Source organism: Martes martes (assembly GCF_963455335.1).
Source record: "Martes martes genome assembly, chromosome: 5".
Lineage (NCBI taxonomy): Eukaryota > Metazoa > Chordata > Mammalia > Carnivora > Mustelidae > Martes > Martes martes.
Window position 1 is genome coordinate 116,473,126 of NC_137892.1, and position 23,428 is coordinate 116,496,553.

The 23,428-nt window shown below is 36.1% G+C and overlaps 1 protein-coding gene and 1 long non-coding RNA gene across 4 annotated transcripts in view; one reads left to right on the forward strand and one right to left on the reverse strand.

Moving 5' to 3' along the window:
- On the reverse strand, positions 1-19,135 carry UBLCP1 (ubiquitin like domain containing CTD phosphatase 1). Of its 2 annotated transcripts, none has more exons than XM_080804399.1 (11): positions 18,845-19,135; positions 15,634-15,831; positions 14,744-14,835; positions 14,257-14,342; positions 14,058-14,173; positions 13,149-13,247; positions 10,565-10,602; positions 9,913-10,011; positions 6,588-6,704; positions 2,593-2,720; positions 1-1,053 (listed from the first exon to the last, which is right to left on the reverse strand). In XM_080804399.1, the coding sequence occupies exons 2-11, from the start codon at positions 15,785-15,787 to the stop codon at positions 1,026-1,028; spliced, it is 957 nt and encodes a 318-aa protein (XP_080660525.1). In that variant the 5' UTR covers positions 15,788-15,831; positions 18,845-19,135; the 3' UTR covers positions 1-1,025. The 2 variants fall into 2 exon arrangements, with proteins under 2 accessions (XP_080660525.1, XP_080660526.1); XM_080804400.1 differs by having other exon boundaries at positions 18,588-18,853.
- Positions 18,933-23,428, forward strand: part of LOC308343397 — a 16,309-nt gene continuing 11,813 nt past the window's right edge. Inside the window, exon 1 of one of the 2 annotated variants that reach the window (XR_013966870.1) lies at positions 18,933-19,316. This is a non-coding gene — a long non-coding RNA (uncharacterized lncRNA). The remainder of the gene's footprint in view (positions 19,317-23,428) is intronic. The other variant, XR_013966871.1, reaches the window with a different exon arrangement.

The window sequence follows — 23,428 nt, forward strand, 5'->3', positions numbered from 1 at the left end:
AACAATATACACCAAGTTTATTTGAAAGGGTCAGATTCCTTTCAAATACAAGAACTGTATAAAGCAATACTGTCAAGACAAAACAGTGGTCACATTACATATCTGCAGGCGTAAGCATTGCAAATAATTTTTTTTAATCTTATGGCTAAATATTTTCACTGAGACACAGTGTTTGCACTTAGACAAGATATAGGTGGAACAGAACAAAAACTTTTTGTTCATGCTTTCTAGGGCTGAACCAGTGAGGTGTCCCCTTAAAAATGTATTGCCTTTAATTGCTTTTATGACAATGGTTTTAGGCAGAAGTGCTTCTACTTAGCCACCAAAAAAATAACTTTTGTTCCATAGTTTTTATTCTTCAGTCTTATGTTTTCTATTTCTCATACTATGAGACACACTTGTATCACAGCGGACGTTTTCCAGTTTTACTCAAAGAACACAGACACACATAGAGACCAAGCTAAGACAGCTCAAAATTTAGAGATGTAAATAGTGCACAGTAAGAAGATAAATTGTGTCTATGACAAAAGAATAAAAAATTCTTGGTGATTTTAAGCATACCAAACTAGATTCCTTACACACAAAAAAATTTTTTTTGGTTTTAAAGGGAAAAGCCGTAGTTTCAAGACGGATTTGGTCTTAGATTTAGTCAGACAATAACACAAGGAGACAAAAACACAAGACATAACTTGTTTCCAAAGCCACAAAATGACATTGTTGAGTATACATTTTTGTCGACTTGTGTGTGTGTGTGTAGGGCGGGGGGGGGGGGGACTCAGTACTCAATGCTGGAGAAAATATTTTTTAAGAGTAACAGTATATTCATATAGGGGAAAAAAGGATTTTTTAGCATATTGCTATGATCTTCAAAAAATATAAAATTAAATTTACAAAAAACTGGAAGACCAAGTATAAGCAGTCTGGATATTCACTGCAGTGTCCAGCACTATCATAATGATTTCTAGCATAAAAGCAAGAAGTTCGTGATCTCAAGTATCCTCAATAACTGCCAGTACAACTTGTAACTACTGTCCTTGCTTCTTTGACAGATACCTGCAAGAAACAAAGATGTCTTAGCTGTATCATGATATATTCACAATAACAATCTAACTCTCCTCCCAAAAGCAGCGGTTCATTTTAATAATAAAACTTCTCCAGATGAGTAATAATGGTTAGTAATCGCTCATATCTGCTGATTGTTTTTATGTGCCAACCACTATTTTAAGTACAGGTATTAATTCATTCATCCTCACAACAGCTCTATGAAGAGCTTTCTTTTAGAACTTATTGCTATTTTACAAGCACGAAGAGGCTAAGCAATTTGTCCAAGTTCAACCAACTAGAAAGTGGCAGAGCTGAGATTCAAAACAAGGCTCTGGAAACTGCGCTCCCCTCCCTTTGTACTGCCTGACTTCCTAACGTGAAAGTGATCTATTAACAGTGTAATATCTGAAAAGAACCTCAAACTCATTTAAAGATCTTATTTTTCTTGAGTAAAGATTGTGAAAAATAGACACTAAAGGACTCTGATCAAGAGTGTAAAAATAAAAAGATGTTTATTTACTAAGTAAACAATTTTTCCTTCATATTATTTTACAGGAATCTACCATTAAATTCAAATTTTTACATTTCTATTTCTCACATTTACAAATTTCTATACTCAGTAGTATGGGGGGTGGGGAATTAGGTGTTAAAATCAGAAGACCTGGACATGTTTTAATGGTGCAAAACTTGCTTACTTTGTGGCATTTATTAACTTCATGCCTTTGTTACATCATCAATAATTTGGAGATAAGGATAAAAATGCCTGCCTTACCTTCCTAATAGGATTATGAGAATCATCTAATAAGAAGCTATCTATCAGAGTGATCTGAAAAGCTAAACTGTTGTTATTACATGAATAGTTTCTTTTGTTGCTGTATTAATGCAAGCAGATCTTTAAAAATCAAATTCCAAAAACTGACTTGCAGTATACTATAATCCTGTCCACTTCCCCAGAGGTTTTCCCTGCTTCAGAATCTTGATGTTCATATGCCTGCTATATGTAAATGTGTGCATATGTTTGTGCTTAGAAAAAAGACTAGAAGACCATACATCAAGATGGTAATGGTGGTTCTCTTTAGAAAGGAAAATCATTAAGTAATTGTTTCAATACTGGATTACAGTTTTGTAATTTTTCTGCTATACAGAAAGGTTACCTGTAGAGTGATTTTAACAGGAAACTTTTTAGGGTGTTTTATCGTGACTTTATTTTATAATATGAGAACAGGGACTACCTTCCCATATGATCCATAAAACAGTGACCTATCCAGTGTCACAAAATAATTTATAAGTAGCAACGCAAATGTATACCAGTCTCAAATCCTCTCTCCTCTAAGTATTAAAGATCTTAAGAGATGCAGGTTTATGAACAAGGTAGAGACTAAGATGAAAGGGAAACAAACTTTTGGGAGAACAGTCACTGCATTAGAAAATAGTTTTAGAATTCACCCATCTTAAATAAAAGTTCAGAATTATGCATATACCAGGGTCACCAGACAATGTTTTCATTCACTACTGTGAAAAGGAAATGAATAAGCATTTAGCACTTACCTTTCCCAGTATTTGTGATTTAGGTCCAAAAAGTCATCTAATTTTGCTATCTCCTTGAGGTACTGAGTTAACTTTAAAAGTTCTTTGTCTTTATCTCGATTTAGGTGCGCTTTCATAAAAGGCCTTATCTGTTAGAAAACAAACATTCAACACTTTACATTGCAATAAGGAAACTAGCACAAATCTACACTATCCTCTCATTCAAATTCAGTTAACAAGATGAAAATATTACTACGGATGTCAGTACTAAAAATGACTTCTGCACTATCTCAGTGTAATAAACTGATAGTCCATGTACAACGTTTACAGTGCCCAGTTAAGAGCCCTTCTACCTCATGTACCTTATTGTTATCTTTGCAGTCTGAACCTGACAACACCAACTTTCTTCTAGCATTTGAGCCCTACGTGGCTTCTTACTTTACAAAACTGCTAGATTTTTTCCTCTTCTATCAACTCAGCTGCTTCTTACTAAATAAATACCTTAACTTACGTCACCCAGTTTATAAAAAGTTAACCCAAATAGAAGCGTGATCCAACAGGGGAGTGAGATAAATTTTAACAATAATGATCTTCATTTCGGTATTTTTCTATAAAATTTTATATAGCTAATATATCATACATTTATATAACATGTCCTCCCACATTTTATCACATTATCATTAAAGTCTCCATAAAAGTATTTTTTTAATTATACAAGAGTTTTCCCATAAAAAGAAGTCTATTTTCCAAATTTTAAAGGCTGATATATTTTATGATTAAAAGTATTCATTTCAAAAGCATGAAAGTCAGGATGGTAGAGCAGAGAATTGTAATTAGTAAGGGATATTAATACATTGATTTGGGTGGTAACTACATGTATTATCTTCATAATGATTTGTTAAATTATAATTTTTTTAAAAGATTTTATTTATTTGACACAGAGAGAGAGATCAAAAGTAGGCAGAGAGACAGGCTGAGAGAGAGAGATGGGGAAGAAGGCTCCCTGCCGAGCAGAGAGCCCAATGCAGGGCTCGATCCCAGGACCCTGGGATCACGACCTGAGCCAAAGGCAAAGGCTTTAACCCACTGAGCCACCCAGGCGCCCCTTAAATTATAAATTTTAAGCACTTTTCTTTATGTCACAGTTCAAATAGTTTTGCTTTTTCAGATATCAGCTCAAATATCTTTATAAAATTCAAGACAGCCTTCCAAAAGTTTTTAATTAATTTCAGATAAAATGATATTCTGGGATTTGCTTCAAAACATTAGAGAGGGAAGTAGGTAGCATACTGAGCAGACATAATCATCTATGAATTAATACGTTGTTTAAGCTGAATGATGCATAGGTAGGAGCTCCTTGCATAATTCCTATACAGTTCTATTTATATTTGGATTTTTTTCATTTTATAAAAATTACTTTTTATAATCATGCTCCTAAAACACACATGTAAGGACTGAATAAATCACACTTAGTAAGGTATTAATATATCCTTATTGTGATTTAGAGAAAATATAAACTGCCTATTAGTTATTAATTTTACACAGTAACAGTGAAAAACAGATGACATTTAATTCTGTCTCTGGTTGAGAACAATGAACCTGAAGAAGTCCATACCCTATCAAGAACAGGAAAGGTTTTAAGTATTTCTTATATACTTTTCTATTATTGGAAAAACACACGACTATTCTTCCACATGTTCTACTCCCATCAGAGCAGCTTGGTGCCAGGGACCTCCAGAGCTGTCAGTCAGCTAGGCTCCCATAACTTTAAGGGCACCAGAGTGAGTCTGTGCAGAAGCAAGCACTTGTAGGAGATCCTGCTTCCAAAGAGGGAGAGTGGGCAGTGCTGTTTCACAGCAGCAGCAATGAATGTGGGAGATCAAGAGAAGGTTCTTTTGAAGAATTAGACCCTGCTTAAGTCCGGGAGCTGGAAGTAAAGAGGCATGATATCATGATTTGTGAAAAGAGTTTCTACATAACCTTGGGTAATATTATAATATTTCAAAGTATTCCTTCATTCAAATAAAAACTGTAAAGACAACATGCTAACTTTTAAACTATTAAGATACAATGTACAATGTGATCCCTAGTTTACCAAGGCCCTGCTAAGTTACTTTTACTTTCTATACATTTGGTTGTAAGCACTATTAAATTGCGAAACTAAAATATTCCTATGACTCTGGGTCTAAAAGTTAAACTAGTTAAGTGGAAAAAAGTCTACTATTCACTTAACTTCACTTGTTCTAGCATAATCACTTATTACTGTATCATTCTTTAAAAACGATCTCACTAGCAGGGCAGAATATATATGACCACTGTAGTCTCATATCAAAGAAACATTTTTAGGAACTTAAGATAGTCTAGATTATCTGCATTCTCTTATATCATCATTTCCTTATATAAATAAAAATGAAATTTTCAGGGTACTGATTTATCCACGACCAAAACTGAAGTTTTTTTAGTTCAGTACTGTACTCATAATTCACAATGCCTTCTATATTCTGTGTCAAACTTTAAGATTAGCAAGTTTATATTATTAGAAGTTTACTGTTCTAAAAATAAGCAGTCATCTTTAAGATCTCTGTGAAATCTCTTTTGAGACTTCTATCTAAAACATTATGAAACCATGACAACAAAACACAGAATAGTTCTCAATTTCAAAACTGCTTCTATGTCAATGTGGGCAAATCATTAATAACTACCTTGTTAAAAAGAGACATGTGAGAGATTATCAGTGGAATGTTTAAAAATACCTCCCCTGAATTAAAATTTGGGGGGACTGTAGACATGTATTTTTAGAAATTCCTTCAACGATTCTATGGAATACCTAGTTAAAAAAAAAAAAATCCTGCTCTAAAGTAATACGAAAAACTAGACATTTATATCACCTCTACCTCCAGAGATAAGTAGGGCCTAAATTAAATGTGGGCTGCGAAAATAAAGTTTGTTCTAAACACATATGAAACTAATGACTGTATTTTTTTTTTTTTTTAAGATAAAGCTTTCCTCAAAAGTCATCCTTCAAGATCATGACTTCATCTCTTTTCCCGAACAGGTATTAAACATTAGTTTCATAGAGAATTTGGTTTCGAGCAATTGGAACTTTTCTCAAGAATTTATTCCTATACCTCACACCTGGTAAACTACACACAAGAAAAACACTCTCCCAAAGTCTCAAACAGAAACCATTTCTAGAGAGCAACATAATCACCAATCCACCTCAAGTACCCTTCTTCCAAGTCAACAGCTTTTATAATGGTGGCAATTCACTACCAAGATCTGCATTGTCTCTAATCTTTCCTCACACACTAAAGACCACATCCAGAAATGTCAAGTTTCAAATGTTTATCTTACCAATTTTACGATGCTACCAGGATTAAATGTTACTATCATGCCTGCACAAGATTGCATATGACTTCATGCTAAGATCACCACTGGCCTTAGGAATCAAGTCACTTAGATTCTAACTCAGATTCTGTCATTAACCAGTTACATACATGATTTTGGGCAAGTTACAAATTTTCTGATCCTCGGATTGTTTATATAAAGTTAAGAAGGGAGACAAGGTGACTGAAATTCCTAGCTCTGGCATTTTATAACTCTGATATCTAACTGCCCTGTATGAATTTTCAAAAACCTTAGTTTCAGTTTAAAAAAGAAAAAATAAACCCTTACTGCCAGCTTTCCAGCTAACCAGAACATCAGAAATCCTAAGATTTGTATCCCTAATAAATTGTCTGCTGCTTCCACTTTAGATGCTGAAAGTCAATATGAGTAAGCCTATGTTGTTCCACAGAGGTAACTAAACAGAAAACACCTGGGTGAGTTGGCAAACCAAGAAGATATCAATGTGGGAGAGAGAATGTTCAACTGTTATATGAATTTTCTAAATATGTAAGCTTTCTTGCCTGTGACCATTAATACAGTACTTCTGAAAATTTATGAAATTCAACAGCGCTCAAGTTCTAGTATAAATTCCAGATTACATAAGCATAGCAAGCAAAATTATGTCTTACCTTTAGTCCATTCTGTGGGTTCATTAGAAAATTTCTTCCTATGTCATCAAACATTATGGTGTTTTTTTTGCTGTAAAACTCCGAAAACTTCCCCCATATAACACCAAGAGGCTTTACCTTAGAACAAAAGTTTAGATTTAACTCAAATTTTATTAACAGTTTATCCTTTCTTAAAAGCAGATATACTTCAAAGTGCCCAAACTACATCAGAGCACTCCCTTCCTCCTGTAGGACAGTGACCACTCACTGTGTGAACAGACCACAGCTGAGACGCAACACACTGGAAAGCACAATGCATCTCACAGTGTTAACTTCTGAAAGGTCTGCTCACGTCTACCTAACTAAATCCACTACAAGACTTCCCATAATTTTAACATGAAGATTTGGGGTCAAAGGAGGAGTAATTATTTAAAATCCAAGAATTTAAAGTAATTGTTTAATTGTCTGCTGAGCAGTCACATGACTTCCTAGGCTAATACATGCCCCTCAGAGCTTGAGTGTCACATGGGGTGTGTTTTCAAAATTAGGAAACCTTTAATAACAAACAATATGCCCGGTTCTATTAATACAGAATTTAATTATTTTGTAGAGGAAAACTGATTGTCTTAAATTCAGTGGCACAGGTGCACAATTTCCACAGGGCAACTGGTTAACTTCAAAAGCACTATAATTTATAAATTCTTACTTTTATTTCTGAGTTGTTAAAATGAGCCTTCAAAAAGATAACTCCTTACATATTCTTACCTGTTGGTACTTGCATAAAGTCTCTGTAAGACCACACTAGAACAGTAGGAAGAGAAGACTAAGTGGCTAGGACCAGGGGGAGGAAGACTTTTCATTACATACTTTATTTTTATTTTTGAATCGTATGAGTTTATTTTACACAATCAGAAAAAATTTTTTAATAAATTAATTTTTAGAAAGTACTTTTTGCTGAAGACAAGAGTCTCTTCTATGGTAATATGAAGTTATACAAGAATAATAATTATAGGAGATTAAATGGTAGTAAATAAACGGTTAAAAGCTTGTCATTTAAAAACGTTTTAAAAAAAAAAAGTTTTTCTTTTTCTTTCTAGAACTTACTTTAATATAGAGAGACACTTTTTTCTTAGTGTCCTAGCTACTGCAAAAAATGTTTTTAAAATTATTTTATTACTCTAAAATATTTTTATTTGCCTTAGTTTTTACTCTTTGTTTACTACTGAAACAACCCCCCCAAATACTTCAAGATAAATATGGAACTGACACAGTAAACCAGAGTCTTCATTTTCTTAGCTAACAAAAGCTTCAAGAAATAGGACGAGAACTTTAGTTTATGACACCCAGGATTAAAATCCTACATCCTCTTAAATAGTGCTGTCATTTTCTAATTATGTCAAGTGCCATTTGTTCCCTAAAATGTGGACTACTTTGTTCTCAATTAAAGAAATAATACTGTTGACTGTTAAAAAAAAAAAAAAACAAAAACAAAAAAATGAAAACACAGAAAAGCACACAGGAAAATTCTTAATTACCTATAATCCAGTCATTACCAAGGATATAAAAAGACCTCTGGTCTTTTTTTCCTTTTAAAGATTTTATTTATTTTATTTTCCTTTTAAAGACTATATTTTATTTTATTTAATTTATTTATTTCCTTTTAAAGATTTTATTTATTATATTTATTTTTATTTTAAAGATTTTATTTTTCCTTTTAAAGATTTTATTTTATTTTATTATAGATTTTATTTATTTATTTTATTTTATTTATTTCCTTTTAAAGATTTATTTATTTTAGATAGGGAGAGTGCAGGAGCAGGGAAACGGGTATAGAGAGAGGAAGACAGAATCTCAAGCAAACTCCATGCCTACCACACCCCTTGTGGGGCTGGAGCCCAGGACCCTGAGATCATGACCTGAGCCAAAACCAAGAGTCCAAGTTTAACTGACTGAGCCATCCAGGTGCCCCTCCTCCACTCTTTTTTATAAACATCAATAGCTTACAATTCATAGATCTTTTGTTAAGGGGAAACCTGAACCAAATAAGGGTTAAAAACAACTTCTAGGGGCACTTGGGTGTCAGTAAGCGTGTGCCTTCGGCTCAGGTCATGATCTCAGGATCCTGCAACAGAGCCCCACATTGGATTACCTGCTCAGCAGGAAGCCTGCTTCTCCCTCTCCCACTACCCCTGATTGTGTGCCCTCTCTCGCTGTCTCTCTCTCTCTCTCTCTCTGTCAAATAAATAAATAAATAAATAAATAAAATCTTTAGAAAACAAAACAATTTCTAACAGTCTGCAGATATTGCTAAGTACTTCTTTAACGAAGAATCATGAAAAAATTTTAATCACTAAATATTCTGTTACATCAAATGACTTCATTCCATTTTATGGATGAACAAAAATTTTTATATCCAATTCCCTACTATTAGATATTGAGGATTTATTCATTTTTTTCTTTAAGTATAATTATCATACAGTGTTATATCAGTTTCAAGTGTACAACATAGTGACTGGACAATTCTATACCTTACTCAGTGCTCACCATGGTAAGTATAGTCACCATCTGTCACCATACAACGTTATCACATTATTGACTACATACCTTATTCTGTACTTTTATCTCCATTATTTATTTCATAACTGGAAATTTGTCTTTCTTTATACCCTTCATCTTTTTCATCCATCCCCTCACCTATCTGCTCTTCGGCAACCACCAGATTTATTTTTATTTTTCTAATTTTTCACTATTATAAACACAACTACATTTAACATTCCCCCAAAAAACAGTGACTATCACAACACCCTCAAGTTAAGAACTCAATAATAGGACTGGTTACTTGATGAGTAAACAAAGTAAAGAACCCTCATCTTTTTAGCTCAACCCTTTTCTCTGATGGTTATTGTTGCTCTCTCCAGGGTTACACATACATCACACCAAATTACATGCTTTCTGCTTTTACTTATCAGTTTTATATAGGGCAGGGTGAGTATGTTTTGGTTTGCTTCTAGTATCTTCCTTGATGGTATTTCAGTACTTTTTCTTGCCTACTCTGTTTTGAGCAACACTGTGCTCCCATCATCAAGGGACAATTATCCATGATCATTCTTGACAGTCTTGCTCAAGATCCTTAATTCTATCATTAATATTCCAATATATTAACCTTACATACATCTTCCATGTCCAATTCAACCGATACTTTACTATCCACTGATAGTTAACTGATACTTTATTAGAATCCAGATGTACTTCTCAACTTTTTCCGTACTTTATTGCATCAACATAAATACAAAAAGTATACTAGAAAATAAACAAGTCTTTAAACAGAAGTAAAATGATTTCTTACATCTATTAATCCTCTCCTTGGAGTATGCACTGTTATCATAGCAGCACTGTCCAACATGAAGGTAATCTTATAATTTGCATTTGTGCTCACTCCCAGCTCCTATAAATCCAAATATCCATGTGGTTAAAATATAATATGAAAAAGTCCAGGTTTCCTGAATATTCCAGCTATAACTTCCCATAATGCCAACTTCCTACCCAACTGGCCACCACATCTTGCTTAACAACTACCAAGTTTTTTAGTTTTGTTTAAGCCAACAAATCACAGTCCAAAGAAAATAAACTAGAAATAGATTACATCCCATTATATATTTCAGAAGAACATCACTTCTTCATTACACACCAAAGCAAAAGAAGTGGGGGGAAAGGCATTATTGTAAAATGGGGGTAAAAAGGAGTGGAGCTCTGCTGTATTTTTTCTTGAAAAAGACTTAATTGCACAATACATTCCACCATTAATCAGACTTTAAACACACCTCTACTCCTGATAATGGCAATTGTTTATCTATTAAATGTCCTCCAATCGCTTCTCTGCCTTTTGGCTAAGATCAAGTGAAATGTCCTCCAATGAGAATGAGATTAATTCAGCTTGGAACTTCCAAAAAGACATACGCAATTCCAAAACATTCTTAAATGGATTGTCTAACACTTACTTTCATTTTAGCTTCAATCCACTTCATATTTGTTGCGGCTAAAATATGAAGAATGATAATATGATACAAATGAAAAGCTTGAATTTTGTTTAAAAATTTTTTCTTCTGTATAAATAAGTTTTCTAATAAGCAAGATTAAAAGTTCAAATGCATCATAAATAATAATTCCTAATATATTTAGGATATAATTAAATTTTATTTAGGATAAAATATATTCATATATAATTCCTAATATATTTATGGTAATTTTAAGTTTTTACAAACTTACTTTTAGTGCATCAATACAGAACAGAATGTTAACAACTTTCAACTAAAAGATACAGGTAACCAATGTTCAAGCGAATTTTGAATCTAGGAAATTTATAAATCAATACCTAAATTCCTGTTTAAAAACAGCCCTGACACTATTCTCTACCAATCCACATATATAGGGTGCCTGGATCTTCAATTTATTTCCAAGTTGCCATGGCCACACAATGCACTGGCATATATGGCAATATAAGCAGATTAATGTTATGTGCCAAAAGTTGATGTTAAAGATCACTAGGTCCAGGGGCACCTGGATGGCTCAGTGGGTTAAAGCCTCTGCCTTCGGCTCAGGTCATGATCCCAGGGTCCTGGGATCGAGCCCCGCATCGGGCTCTCTGCTCAGCAGGGAGCCTGCTTCCCCCTCTCTCTCTGTCTGCCTCTCTGCCTACTTGTGATCTCTCTCTGTCAAATAAATAGATAAAATTTAAAAAAAAAAAAAATCACTAGGTCCAGTAAAAATCAACATTTTGCCAGGCTCAGAAAACTTACTGAGTCTAGGAGCTTTTAACAATGAGACTGAGACAACTAAATTCATAAATTCTGTTACATACATATCTGCTCAGTGTCAGACACCACTGAGTTTTGAGATCACTGATATTAAAATTCAACCCTCAGTTTTATATACCCTTCTGGTCCCAAGTTACTGGACTAAACTACATAGCTATTACTAAGTAAAATGTTTAAAAAGGGAAAAGGAGTTAAAATGTTTACAGCATGTGTATGTGTGTATCTATTTTTTTAAAGACGAGAGAGGTACCTGAGTTCTCAAAATAAAAATCTTTAGCACACAAACACAAACTGAAAGAATCACATTACACATGAAACTGGTCAGCTAAACTAAAATTTTAGAGACTTAATATATCTACGATGACAACAGTCATGGGATAGCAAAAAACAATTTTTTAAATTCACTATCTATTTTAGGTCTACAATTTCCAAATGAAAAACAAAAATAGCTTGAAATATAGCTAATAAAAAGGGTTTCCAATTAAGTAATTATTATATGTCAGACATAGTACTAGTTGCTATACTGACACTTATTTTTAAAACTACCCTGTAATACAAGTTTACTTATCTTCAATTCTAGTGAGGAACTTATGGCTCAGAGATAATAACTGACCTGTACAGTATCGCAAAGTAAGGACAAAGTCAGAATTAAAGCTCTAATTTATTTAGCCCCAAAGTGAAGTGCCCCTTTTCAACATACTACCATAAGATATCATAATTTACACAAATAACTTATTTTAAATACAAGATTGTAAAAAATTTTCTAAATTTGTAAGTCTACTTTAATAATATTTAGAAGAAAACTCAAATGTCATCTCAGGTGTCAGCTGAAGAAAAATTTGTTCCCAAGAAGCTTTCCTCCCTGTAATTAAGCTTTCCTCCCTTAAATTAAAAACCAGAAAACCAGTATTTAATCTAAATAGCTGTGAACTCATATTCATACTGAACAATGGAGATACTCTGATTAAAAGGAAAAGTACAAAGGAAATTTTGTGGTCACTCATCTAAAACCTAGTACAATTAAATGTAGCATTTTTCATGATGAGATTTTATTTAATTCACAATCAGGATAGCTCTTTTCTGCCTATGGCTTGCCAAGAGGCAACTTTAAATGTCTGTGAATAGGTAAGATATAAATTAATGCACTGTTTCCCTTCTCAATAAACTCTTGCCACAACAAAATGTCCACTGAACTAAACAGTGTGCTCAGCAATTTAGTAAATTTAGTTTCTGGAGCAAACTCATGATCTTATCACAGACCTCTAAGTTCCTGGAATGGTCCACAGACCACAATTTGAGTAATACTGCTTTAGTCCGTTTAATTTTCCTTAAGTTAATTCATACTCCTTTATTTCTGAAGAACATCACTGTGATTTTTTTTTATATGTCTTTTTCCAAGTGTTTTGAAACTAGAGTAATAAAGAAAGGATAAAGCAACAAAATTCTGAAGCATCAAAGATTCTACAGTAAAGATAAGAAAGAAAAGGTCCTAATCAAGATGGGGTTTATGAAAATAAGATCATTTTTATTCTGACACCACAATCTACTCTTTTCCCATATCCATCTACTTCAGTGGTACTGGCAAATACATGTATAAGTTTATATTGTGATGCAAGAAAGTCAAATATGTTTCATCAGCAATTTGCTGAAACAAATGAAAAATGTATCATACTTAACCACAAGTCATTTTAAGTCATATTTTACAAAGCAGATTAATTTATAGAACAAGTTTATTTGCATGGAAATCTAAACAAAAACTATAGCTTACACCAAATAACAATGTCATAATCCTCATATGCAGATGTTAGGAACTCGTGAAGATATGGCCGCATTAATTCTACTCCAGTCTCTGCACAAGACCTATGGTCTAAAAGAAAACCAGTCATAGATGATTACTAGTTTGTTATCCTGGACAAGTACCTGATACATGAAAATTATGAAATGTAATATAAACATTCAAATGCAAACTACTTGAGACTGAATTATATTGGTTGACAAACAGACGTCTTTGAAAACATACAATTTAATATTACTGTGATTCAATTTTAATTAATCAATTTTATTCATTTTGGAAAGAGCAATACCCTGAACTCAGGCTTATATAGTAAACTGCAAATTTAGTTTTCATATAGTCTATAAAATATAGACGTTATTTTGTGACATGAAAAACAAACTGCTTGTGTTCTGTCAAATAAATAAATAAAATCTTAAAAAAAAAGGATCTGAACATAATTAAATGAAAAACCAGGGGAAAAATATAAAAAATTATTTTAAAATAATCCTCAAAAAATTTAAATGTTAATCAACAGAGAATGATGTGGCTAAATTAAGAAACATCCATAAACTAGAGTAGTGGTGACCAAAAAATATGTAACTTTAATTCATAATGAATAATATTAAATGACTGAGATACTCAAAATATCACTAAGCAAAAGTAAAAAGGATATACATACAAACATGCCCTAGAAGATACACTTCAAAATATAAGAATAGTTATTTTGGGGGTTTGGGATTACAGATGACTTCAGTATCTTCTACAATGAATGATATACTTTTTATAATAATGTATTAATATAAAATATAAGATATTTTATATTGGAAGGAAAAAAACGAACAAAAGGAAAAGAGAGAATTGTTATTGGTAACAGAAGATGAAGCACAATTTTAGCTGACTTACCAAATAACGTATAATCAACATCTAGTACCAAAAGCTTTTTTCCTTCCCTGGGAGGATTCAAAATTTCCACTTTATACTCTTTCACTCTGCGAGAAATTTTCAGTAGGTTTTCTTCCCTAATGGAAAAATAAAATCAGGTGAAACATTCACTTTTTTATCACATTACAACCCATTTCCTTTTATAGTATAAAGCACTTACCTATTTTCTACTTCAACTACTTCATCTTCAATATCAAAGTCGTTAACAACATCATCATTGTCAGGAGGCGGACCTAAGACATCTTCCTATTAAGATGAAAAATAGTTTCGTTTTACTAGATTGTCTTCAACGTAACAAATACATGCACAACATAAAAAGCAAATAAAAGATACAGTCTGAGTTCAAGAATCTTTCAAACACACACTATGAGAAAATTTCCATATTTTGTAATTCACTATACACATTTACTGGGCAGATTTACCATGTTAAATTTGACCATCTGCACTACTACTATGCTTATGGCTAACTATATACTAACAAGTTCCCTGGTATTTGTTTTCCGCTGAGTTAATACCACATACACTGAAGTTTTTATTTTTCACTGACTGCCAAACTGACAATTTTACCACAATTAAAACCATGATACAACAATGTAATATAAATCATATCTTCAAAGGGACAAATGGTAACAAAAGTAAACATTTACCAAGCTCTCCTCACGAGTTCCCATCATCATGATTTTAGTATTTGGTTTCAGTTTGAGAGCTCCAAGCTTAACATCATTTTCTGCAGGTTTGCCTACAATACAAGCAAATGACTGTTTTCTCACTAAAGTTCAGGTGCTAGTTTCACTATCCCATTATACAAAATCCTAACATTAAAAGTTTTGGTACAGATTTCACAGCAGTTTTTTTCCCTTAAATTAACAAATGGTCACTGCTGAATTAGCAATGCCTAACATACTAAGAAGTAGCAACTAATACAAGATTTGTTTTTTCCCCAACTCCATCTCAGAGGAACACCTTTATTGAACCAGCTAAACAAAATAAATTCATGTTTTATTTTGTTGTTCAAGATGAAGATATTCTCCAGAAAGTCTTGAACATTGAGCACAAGATAAAACTAGAATTTATTGCTATCCAAGATTCACCTTTCAGTGATATGACAAACACAAACACCATGAAAGTCCCTTTCAGACTGGATATGAACATTACTTATCATTTTTAAACCATCACTTTAAATCAAATCATCATTACTTTTGAAGTAAAAAAGATAACTTAGGGAGAGTACAAGAACTAAGCTGTAATGAAAAATCTGTGCTAGAACACAGATGTCAGAAATTACACTGTTTTACCTGAGACTTCTTAGGCCAAAGGTTTAACCAGCAAACACCAACTGTCACAGGAATCAAAAGTAATCTTAATAGCGGTGGTATTTTCAAGTAATTTTTAGTATTCTTACTTTTTATCATAAAACAATTTTAGGAATATCCCTAACAAAGAAATCTCCAAGGGGAAAACTTAAAGAGAAAAAATAACTAACATAAAAATTCATAAATATATCAATGCAAAAAGTTTAAAGTGAGGAGAGAATTACCTTTAACTTTAAGTCCAAGTAACTTTTGGCGTTCTGGTAGCACTCCTGTAAGGGTCTTCAGAAACTGTTTGAGATCTAGCACGGTATCATCTTCTGAAAGTGTGGTCACTGAATATTCCTGTCCACCCCATTTTACGATGATAGGGAGGGCCATCCTTGAAACATATGATCAAGCAGCTTTCACTCAGAAAAAGATACCTAAAAAGAAAGGGACATAGAAGTAAATAAGTTAAAATAGATATAGCAAAGACGTAGCCAAACTTGTAACTAAGTTTTAGGAGCAATGCAGTTTGAGTCCCACTTTACAATTTGATGGTGGAAAAATAACATTTTCTCCTTAAGGAAATGTTACCAGAACACCAAAAGTACTTAGGGTTCAAAGTTAAAATTACTCTACCCTCCCAATTTTTGTCTTAAAGTTACTACTTCCTAAAAATCTAATTCTCCCTGTTCGACTGTTAAGCTGCAATGATCAGCTACCTATCCCTCCCTCTCTGTTTGACCAGGTTTATGCTATAGGTAAGTTCCTCCATGACGGAACATTCATACTCATTTACCACTTGAGAAGTGGCACAGTGAGTTGTTAAAACTCTAGAGGCAGAGTACCTAGGTTCAGATCCCAGCTATCCCACTTATTAGTTATTTGACTTTGGGAAGTTGTCTAGGTTTCCTTATCTGTAAACTAAAGATGAGAATACTATCTATTTTGGAGTTCTTACGAGAATTAAATTAGCTAATATTTATAAGTCACATAGACCTAGCACATAGTAAGCACTACATAAATAAGTACTGGCTAGATAAATTTTCTTAACTTGAGCTGAAGTGTTCCAGGCACTGTGCTAAATGAAAAGTACAGCCATTACGTGTTTCATATTTAACAAACTGGACAGTTTTTATGCAATGTCATTTAACAAGGTTGATAAGAATTGTTCCTCTTTTATAATTAAGGAAATGGGTCTTCAGAGAGGTTAAGTAACCTGCTCATGGGCACACAGCTGGTAACAGAACAGGTCTTCTGACTCAATCTCATGTTTCTCCCCCTACATTACAACTGCTTCTCTTAAATTGGGACCTACAGGAGGCAAGGTGTCAAAGATCAGTAAATACAAAACCCACAGGCACGACAGGTCAAGTATTGGGTGTTATACTCATCAACAATAGCATGTAGGTCTCTTCTTCCTTGAAACTTTCTATCAATTTTCCTAAATCCATCCCCCCCACCTTCAGTTCAGAGAACTGAATGTCCTAATCTCCATTTCCAAATGTTATTGCTTATTTAATGAAACATTTGATTGCACTCTCCCTGGATTATGACCAGCTGCAGGAAGGCAAATTGTGAATCATAATATGCAAAAGTAACTTAGAAACTTAAGATGTCTTCAACATGTCCATTGGAAGAGAACACCAGAAAAATCACTTACACTTATGCTCTTATGTTTTATCTGCTCTACTGAAATTTACATAAAGGGCTAATTTAGGGCAATGTATTCTGTTACAGATAACTTGCCCTAACAAATGTTATGATTCTCAATAAAGAGCCAAAAAAGCTTTTTGAGCCAAACTAAAATATGGTTTAAATATTACTTCTCTGTGAAGGTGGAAATAAAAATGAAAATCTGTAAGAGCTGAGAGTGCAAACAGCACTTACACAGTTTATGGGGGGGGGGGGGACGGTGCAGAGAGTTCAGAGATCACTTGAGCTCCAGATAAGCCTGGACAAGTCATTTCACCCCTAGACCAGTATTCTCAAAGTGTGGCCTCAGATCAATCAACAGCATGACCCTACATGGTAACTTGTTAAAAATACAGTTGGGGTTGGAGAGAAAGGACCTAGCAATTTGTGTTTTAACAATCCCTGCCCCAGCCTCCCCCTCACCCACATCTTGAGACATACTAAAAGTTTGAGAGCCAGTTCAGACTTCAGTTTGAGAGCCAGACTTCAATTTTCTCAGCAAAAAAGGAAAATATGCCAGACGGCGTGGGCTCTGCATGCTTAGTAAAGTAGTATACAAATGTTATACATTGTACACCTACACCCTGGTGGGAATTCCAAGTTGGCAACTGCTCTACGGGACCAAGCGTAAAAAAACAAACACCACCAAAATTTTAAATGCACAGTCCTTAGAACTGCTTTTGAACCTCATTTCTTCAATATTCAGATCATTCACAACAGAACACACAAAGCAAATCCCTGAGTCCTTTTATGTTTTCACATTTAACCTTCTTTCTCACACAATTCGAATATTTTGTATCATTCTGGACCCTATCAGATTTATAAACCGAAAACTGACTGGGGGGTGGGAGTGGTTGGCAATTAAACCCATACAAGCAAGGATCGCATCTTTACGGTGAACCTCGAGTCAAGAGTAGCTGCTTGGATTAGTTCTTCTGTATACCATACTGTACTGACTTGCCTAGTCAATTCCAAAACTCCTACCTCAAAATGAGGCGACTGATATTTACTTAACAAGAACAGTTGTCAACGCGTGAGGTAACACCCGTGACAGCACTTCGTAAACTCTAAAGACGAATGGTGGCGGTGACGGAATAACCACAACATGCTAAACAACGTATCTCACTTGGTTTTCGCAATCCTCATCTCATGACTGCTGTCCTCATTAGACATACTAGATAACTGAGAAAGAAAACAACTTGTCCCAGACCACACGACTAAAACGTACAGCAAAGGCGAAAATTTGAAACTAACAGCAGCGAAAGTTAACAGCTGAGGAACTGAGAGGTTAACTTTTCAACAAGCCTGCAGCACACCAGCAGCCAACCGCGAGGTAATGCAGAGACGACAGCTATGGGAAGTGAATGGTCTCGGACAGCATACAAGCATGGGAGAGACTCAAAACCCGCAGAGACCGGATGCCTTCAACAGGGAGGGTGAGGAGGACGGATGCACAGACCCCAGAGGAGGGAGGAATGAAGTTAGGGGACGCAAAACCCACTGGGGATCGAGAAGCCCACGACAGAAGCGAGAAGGCCGGATGGGCGGGCGGAGGCCCCTGCGACGAGCTGGCCGGGCCAGAGGCCTGGGCGGTAGACTGGGTCGGACGCGGCCCAGAGCGTCCACGAGCAGCCTCCAGCCCGCCGCGGCCCGCCGCAGTGGTGGCCGCGTCGCGCGAACAGCGGTACTGCGCTGAGGTCCCCCGGCCCCAACGCCCTCTCCATGGGCAGCGCACCGGGGTATCCTGCGTCCCCTCACCTGGAGCGCGGCGGAACCGGCAGCAGTGGACGCAGGAACCGGCCGCAGCGGAACCGAGGGCGACCGGAAGTGAAAAACGGGGACCGGAACCGGCTAACGAACCGGAAGTTCAGGTTTGAAACGGAAACGCGCTGGAGTCCGCACGGCTCTTTCCCGCGTTGGTCTCTGGTGGGGGTAATCCTAGATAGCCGCTGCCAGGGATCTCCTCACCCGGCGTGGGAGCCAGGCCTTTCCGAGACTTTAACCACTGTGCAGATAGCTAGGGCCCCGGGCGGCTGCCGGTCCTATCCTGTTTTGCGCATGCGCCCGGTAAGGGGCGCGGAGCTGGGTGGGTGCTTCACGTGTATGACGTCTCTGGTATTGTTTCGCCGAAGTCGGAGGTGGGTCTGTGGCGTTACCCTGGCTTCTCAGGTGTGCTGAGATCTTCGTAGAACTCGTGTGGCTTTGTCCTGTTCCGGATGAGGGCTGAAAGGTGACTTTTAAGACTGAAGACTTGACACACACACACACACACACACACACCACCGCCACCCTCCCCACCGCCCCGCGCGCCGGCACCAGGGGCCTCCAACATTAGTAATTTTAGGAGCTTAGACTTCTACACATTTTACCCAAAGCAAGGGTAAACTGAGGACCTGCGGGAAAGGGAAGGGGCCCTCCCAAGTTACTCAGAAAACCAAAGACGCAAATCTCAATACCGCAGCTGCCTTCGAGATCACTAAAGTATTGTATCGAATTTTATCTCCACTTGCCCATCCCCGCCCCACCTCTGAATTTGAGGAGGCCAATTACAAATCCTAACAAAAGAATTGTAGACTTTAGTGGAAATTCAGAGCAGTCCCTGTCTGATTCGTACAGGGAGCTTTCAACGTGTATCACTTTGCCTTTAGGCAGAAGAAGAAAAAAAAATTGCAACTAGATTGTTCTATATGGCACCAGACAAGACTGAGATTTTGAAAAGGAAGGGAAAATGCAAACATAGTATTGGCTTCAGATATGCACCAGTCTTTGAGTTACGTATATTTTTCCTTCTCCTGACAGTGATGTAACTGATTCATGTTCCCCTTTTGGCTGTGATGGCAGGGAAGCAAAGAGCCAAGTTTTGTGTCTTAACAGTTTTTTAGTTAAGACAAACACTATTTTATGTTCTCCTTACCTCTGTCTTTTGGTAACCTTTATTGCATGAGTAGTGGATGAGAAGCTGCTCGTTTTTTAAAATGAAACATTTTCAGTGAAAATGAAAAAGCACCTTCTCCTTAAAAAGGGGAGGGGGTGGGGCGCCTGGGTGGCTCAGTGGGTTAGGCCGCTGCGTTCTGCTCGGGTCATGATCTCAGGGTCCTGGGATTGAGTCCCACATCAGGCTTTCTGCTCAGCAGGGAGTCTGCTTCCCTCTCTCTCTCTCTGCCTGCATCTTTGCCTACTTGTGATTTCTGTCAAATAAATAAATAAAATCTTTTTTAAAAAGGGGGGGGGAGGAGGGGGTATGCCTGGGTGGTTCAGTTGATTAAGCATCCCAATCTTGATTTCAGTTTAGGTCATGATCTCAGGGTGGTGAGATAGAGCCCCCCATCCCACCCAACTCTCTTGGCTCTATGCTGGTCTTGGAGCATGCTTAAGATTCTATCCTTCCTCTCCCCCTCCACCCTGGCTCCCAAGTAACCCACACACATACATACACACACACACACACACTCTCTCTCTCTCAGAAAAAAAGGAAAAACCCCAAATTAAAAGAATTTGTAGAAAAATCACACATTAACAGTCCAGTCAAAGAGATTGTCAAAAAACAAGGGACTGACTCCAGAATGAATTGTAGTTTTCTTTCAACCCAGTCTGTTCCTTGTTCATGTGCTAACCAGCTGCTTGGCCACATTATATTTTTTAATGTTACTAGAGAACCTTGTTGTTGTTAATCATAAATGTCAACTAAGACTATTTAAATTTTAAATCTAAGCAAAAGGATGCATAAAAATTCTTTTTAATGATAAAATAGCCATTGTGCAAAGAATATGATAAGTTTGATGTTACTCAAGTGTAGATAATTTAATGATTGCAAGTGTTGAACAATGATACTTCTTAGAGAATAATGGTAGCAGCCTATTTTGGACAAATCGTCCATTTAATAGATGATTTGTCCCTATCTCTGTTTTTCCAAGTCCATTTCTACTTATCTAAACATTCATGAAATAAAAAGTTATCTTAAGAATAAAGGAGCTGGAAAATTACAAAGAAAGAAAAAAAATGGTGCAGATGGGGAGAAAGGGGAGCCCTCTTACACTGTTGGTGGGAATGCAAGCTGGTGCAGCCACTGTGGAAAACAGTATGGAGGTTCCTCAAGAAGTTAAAAATAGAGCTACCCTATCACCCAGCGATACAAATGTAATGATCCATATGATCCATTGGGGCATGTGCACCCCAATGTTTATAGCAGCAATGTGCACAAGAGCCAAACTATGTAAAGACCCCAGATGTCCATCGACAGATGAATGGATAAAGAAGTGTTACACACACACACACACACGTGCACGCACACACAAAATGAAATATTATTCAGCCATCAGGAAGGATGAATACTTAAAATTTACATTGATGTGGATGGAACTGGAGGGTATTATGCTAAGGGAAATAAGTCAATCAGAGAAAGACAATTACATGGTTTCACTCATATGTGGAATATAAGAAACAGCACAGAGGATCATAGGGGAAAGGAGGGAAAAATGGGAAGTCATCAGAGAGGGAGACTTAACTATAGGAAACAAACTGAGGGCTGCTGGAGTGGAGGTGGGTAGGGGGGTTGGGTAATTGGGTGATGGGCATTAAGGAGGGCATGTGATGTGATGAGCACTGGGTGTTACATGCAACTGAGGAATTACTGAACTCTACATCTGAAACTAGTGATGTACTATATGTTGGCTAGTTGAATTTAAAAAAAGCTGGACTCCTGGTAACTAGTAATATATACAAAATGAACTTTTAAAAAAGGTGCTCAGAGCAACTCAGAAGTGTCGTTAGGAAGAGAATAATTAAATTTCTGCCTCCTGTTGCTCACTAGATCTTTCCTTCTAATGTGTGGAGAGTAATATACTTGTGCCTCACTCGTAGTTCTTTGCAGGAACTAAAGATGCCTACGAATTCTTCCCTAGGTTTCAGTAAGTTGTTAGGTCTAAGAGACTAGAGGAAATATGGAACTGATTTCATAAAACCAGATGATAAACTGCTGACATCACTTTGATCGTGTTTGGATTAGAAGGCTAGAGGACTTTTCCTGCACCCAAGCCAGAAATCCACCACCACCTTACTTTTATCCCCACATTCCCCTAACCCATTTACTTTCTTACCCTTTTCTCAGGCTATTTTCACTCTCCTCCCTATTGAAAAACTATCCTTTCTTCCTCCTTCCCTTTCTTCTCTCTCTCTCTTTTCTCTTTTTCTTCCTTCCTTCCTTTCTTATTTAGTTACTGTAGCACTTTGTTTCTCCTGATACCTATTCCCTTGCCTTTTCTCTGACTGCAGTCAGTGTGCTGAAAATGATTAGAATCTGCCCCATAGGGCACACACTACAGGCTCTTAATTCAGCCTGGCAAGTTTACTATCTTTCTCTACTTAGCTTGCTTTCCCAAATGACAACTTAAAACCACAACTCTCTTTAAACCTCAGATCTTCCAATTTACATCCTTGTTCTTGGAAGATGACCTTGTCTTATATTTTTGATAAGAAAATAGAAGGTCTCCTGTCACCTGGGTGGCTCAGTCAGTTAAATGTCTGACTCTTGATTTCGATTCAGGTCATGATCTCAGGGTCATGGGATTGAGCCCCACGTCAGACCCTGCACTCAGCAGGGAGTCTGCTTGAGGTTCTCTCCTTCTCCCTCTTCCCCTCCCCGCTCAAAAAAAAAAAAAAAAAAAAAAGAGAGAGAGAGAGAGAGAGAAAGAAAGAAAGAAAGAAAATAGAAGATCTCAAAGAGGAATTGCCTTAACTTCAGACCTCTGAATCTATGAACTAAGTTATATCCTGCACCTGTCTTTGCTTATTTTGCTTCTGTTTTTATATGGCAATTTCCTTCTATCTGAAGCCAGCCCTTATACTTGTGCTCTGGCTCCTTACTTGTCAGCCTTCTTTAAATCTAGTATCCTTTCTGGCACCTGTATTTTTAATCTTTCTTTCTACTGGTTCATTTCCATCAATGATAAGCATGTGATGGTATCTTGCCATCAAGATATCTTTCCTTTCACAGTTGGACATTTCAAAACATTGTTTACATTTGTCTAAACTTGACACAATCTGTAATTCCATATTTATTTTAGATTATTTTTAGTGGCAGTCTCTCACTGTACTGTAAGCTTTGTGAGGAACCAGACCATGTCTGATTAATTCACCATTATATTCCCACAGTCTAGTATGATGTGGGTTAAAGCAATGGGTGAATATTCATGAATAGAATGTCAAGTAATGAGAGCTTGTTATATATGATGCATATAATAATGCATATCCATGAATGATTATAATATGTATATGGCTCTAGATGCACAGGAAAGTTCTGAAATATACACCAAAATATTAACAGCTCATGGCACCATAGGATAC

Bases quoted from the DNA above. Each gene is read 5' to 3' on its own strand.
- UBLCP1 (XM_080804399.1), bottom strand. From the start codon at position 15,787: ATGGCCCTCCCTATCATCGTAAAATGGGGTGGACAGGAATATTCAGTG. The intron at 14,174-14,256 runs GTAAGTGCTTTA...TTTTTCCATTAG, and splicing joins GTAGTTGAAGTAGAAAATAG to GGAAGAAAACCTACTGAAAA. The intron at 1,054-2,592 runs GTAAGTGCTAAA...TGTTTCTTGCAG, and splicing joins AATCACAAATACTGGGAAAG to GTATCTGTCAAAGAAGCAAG.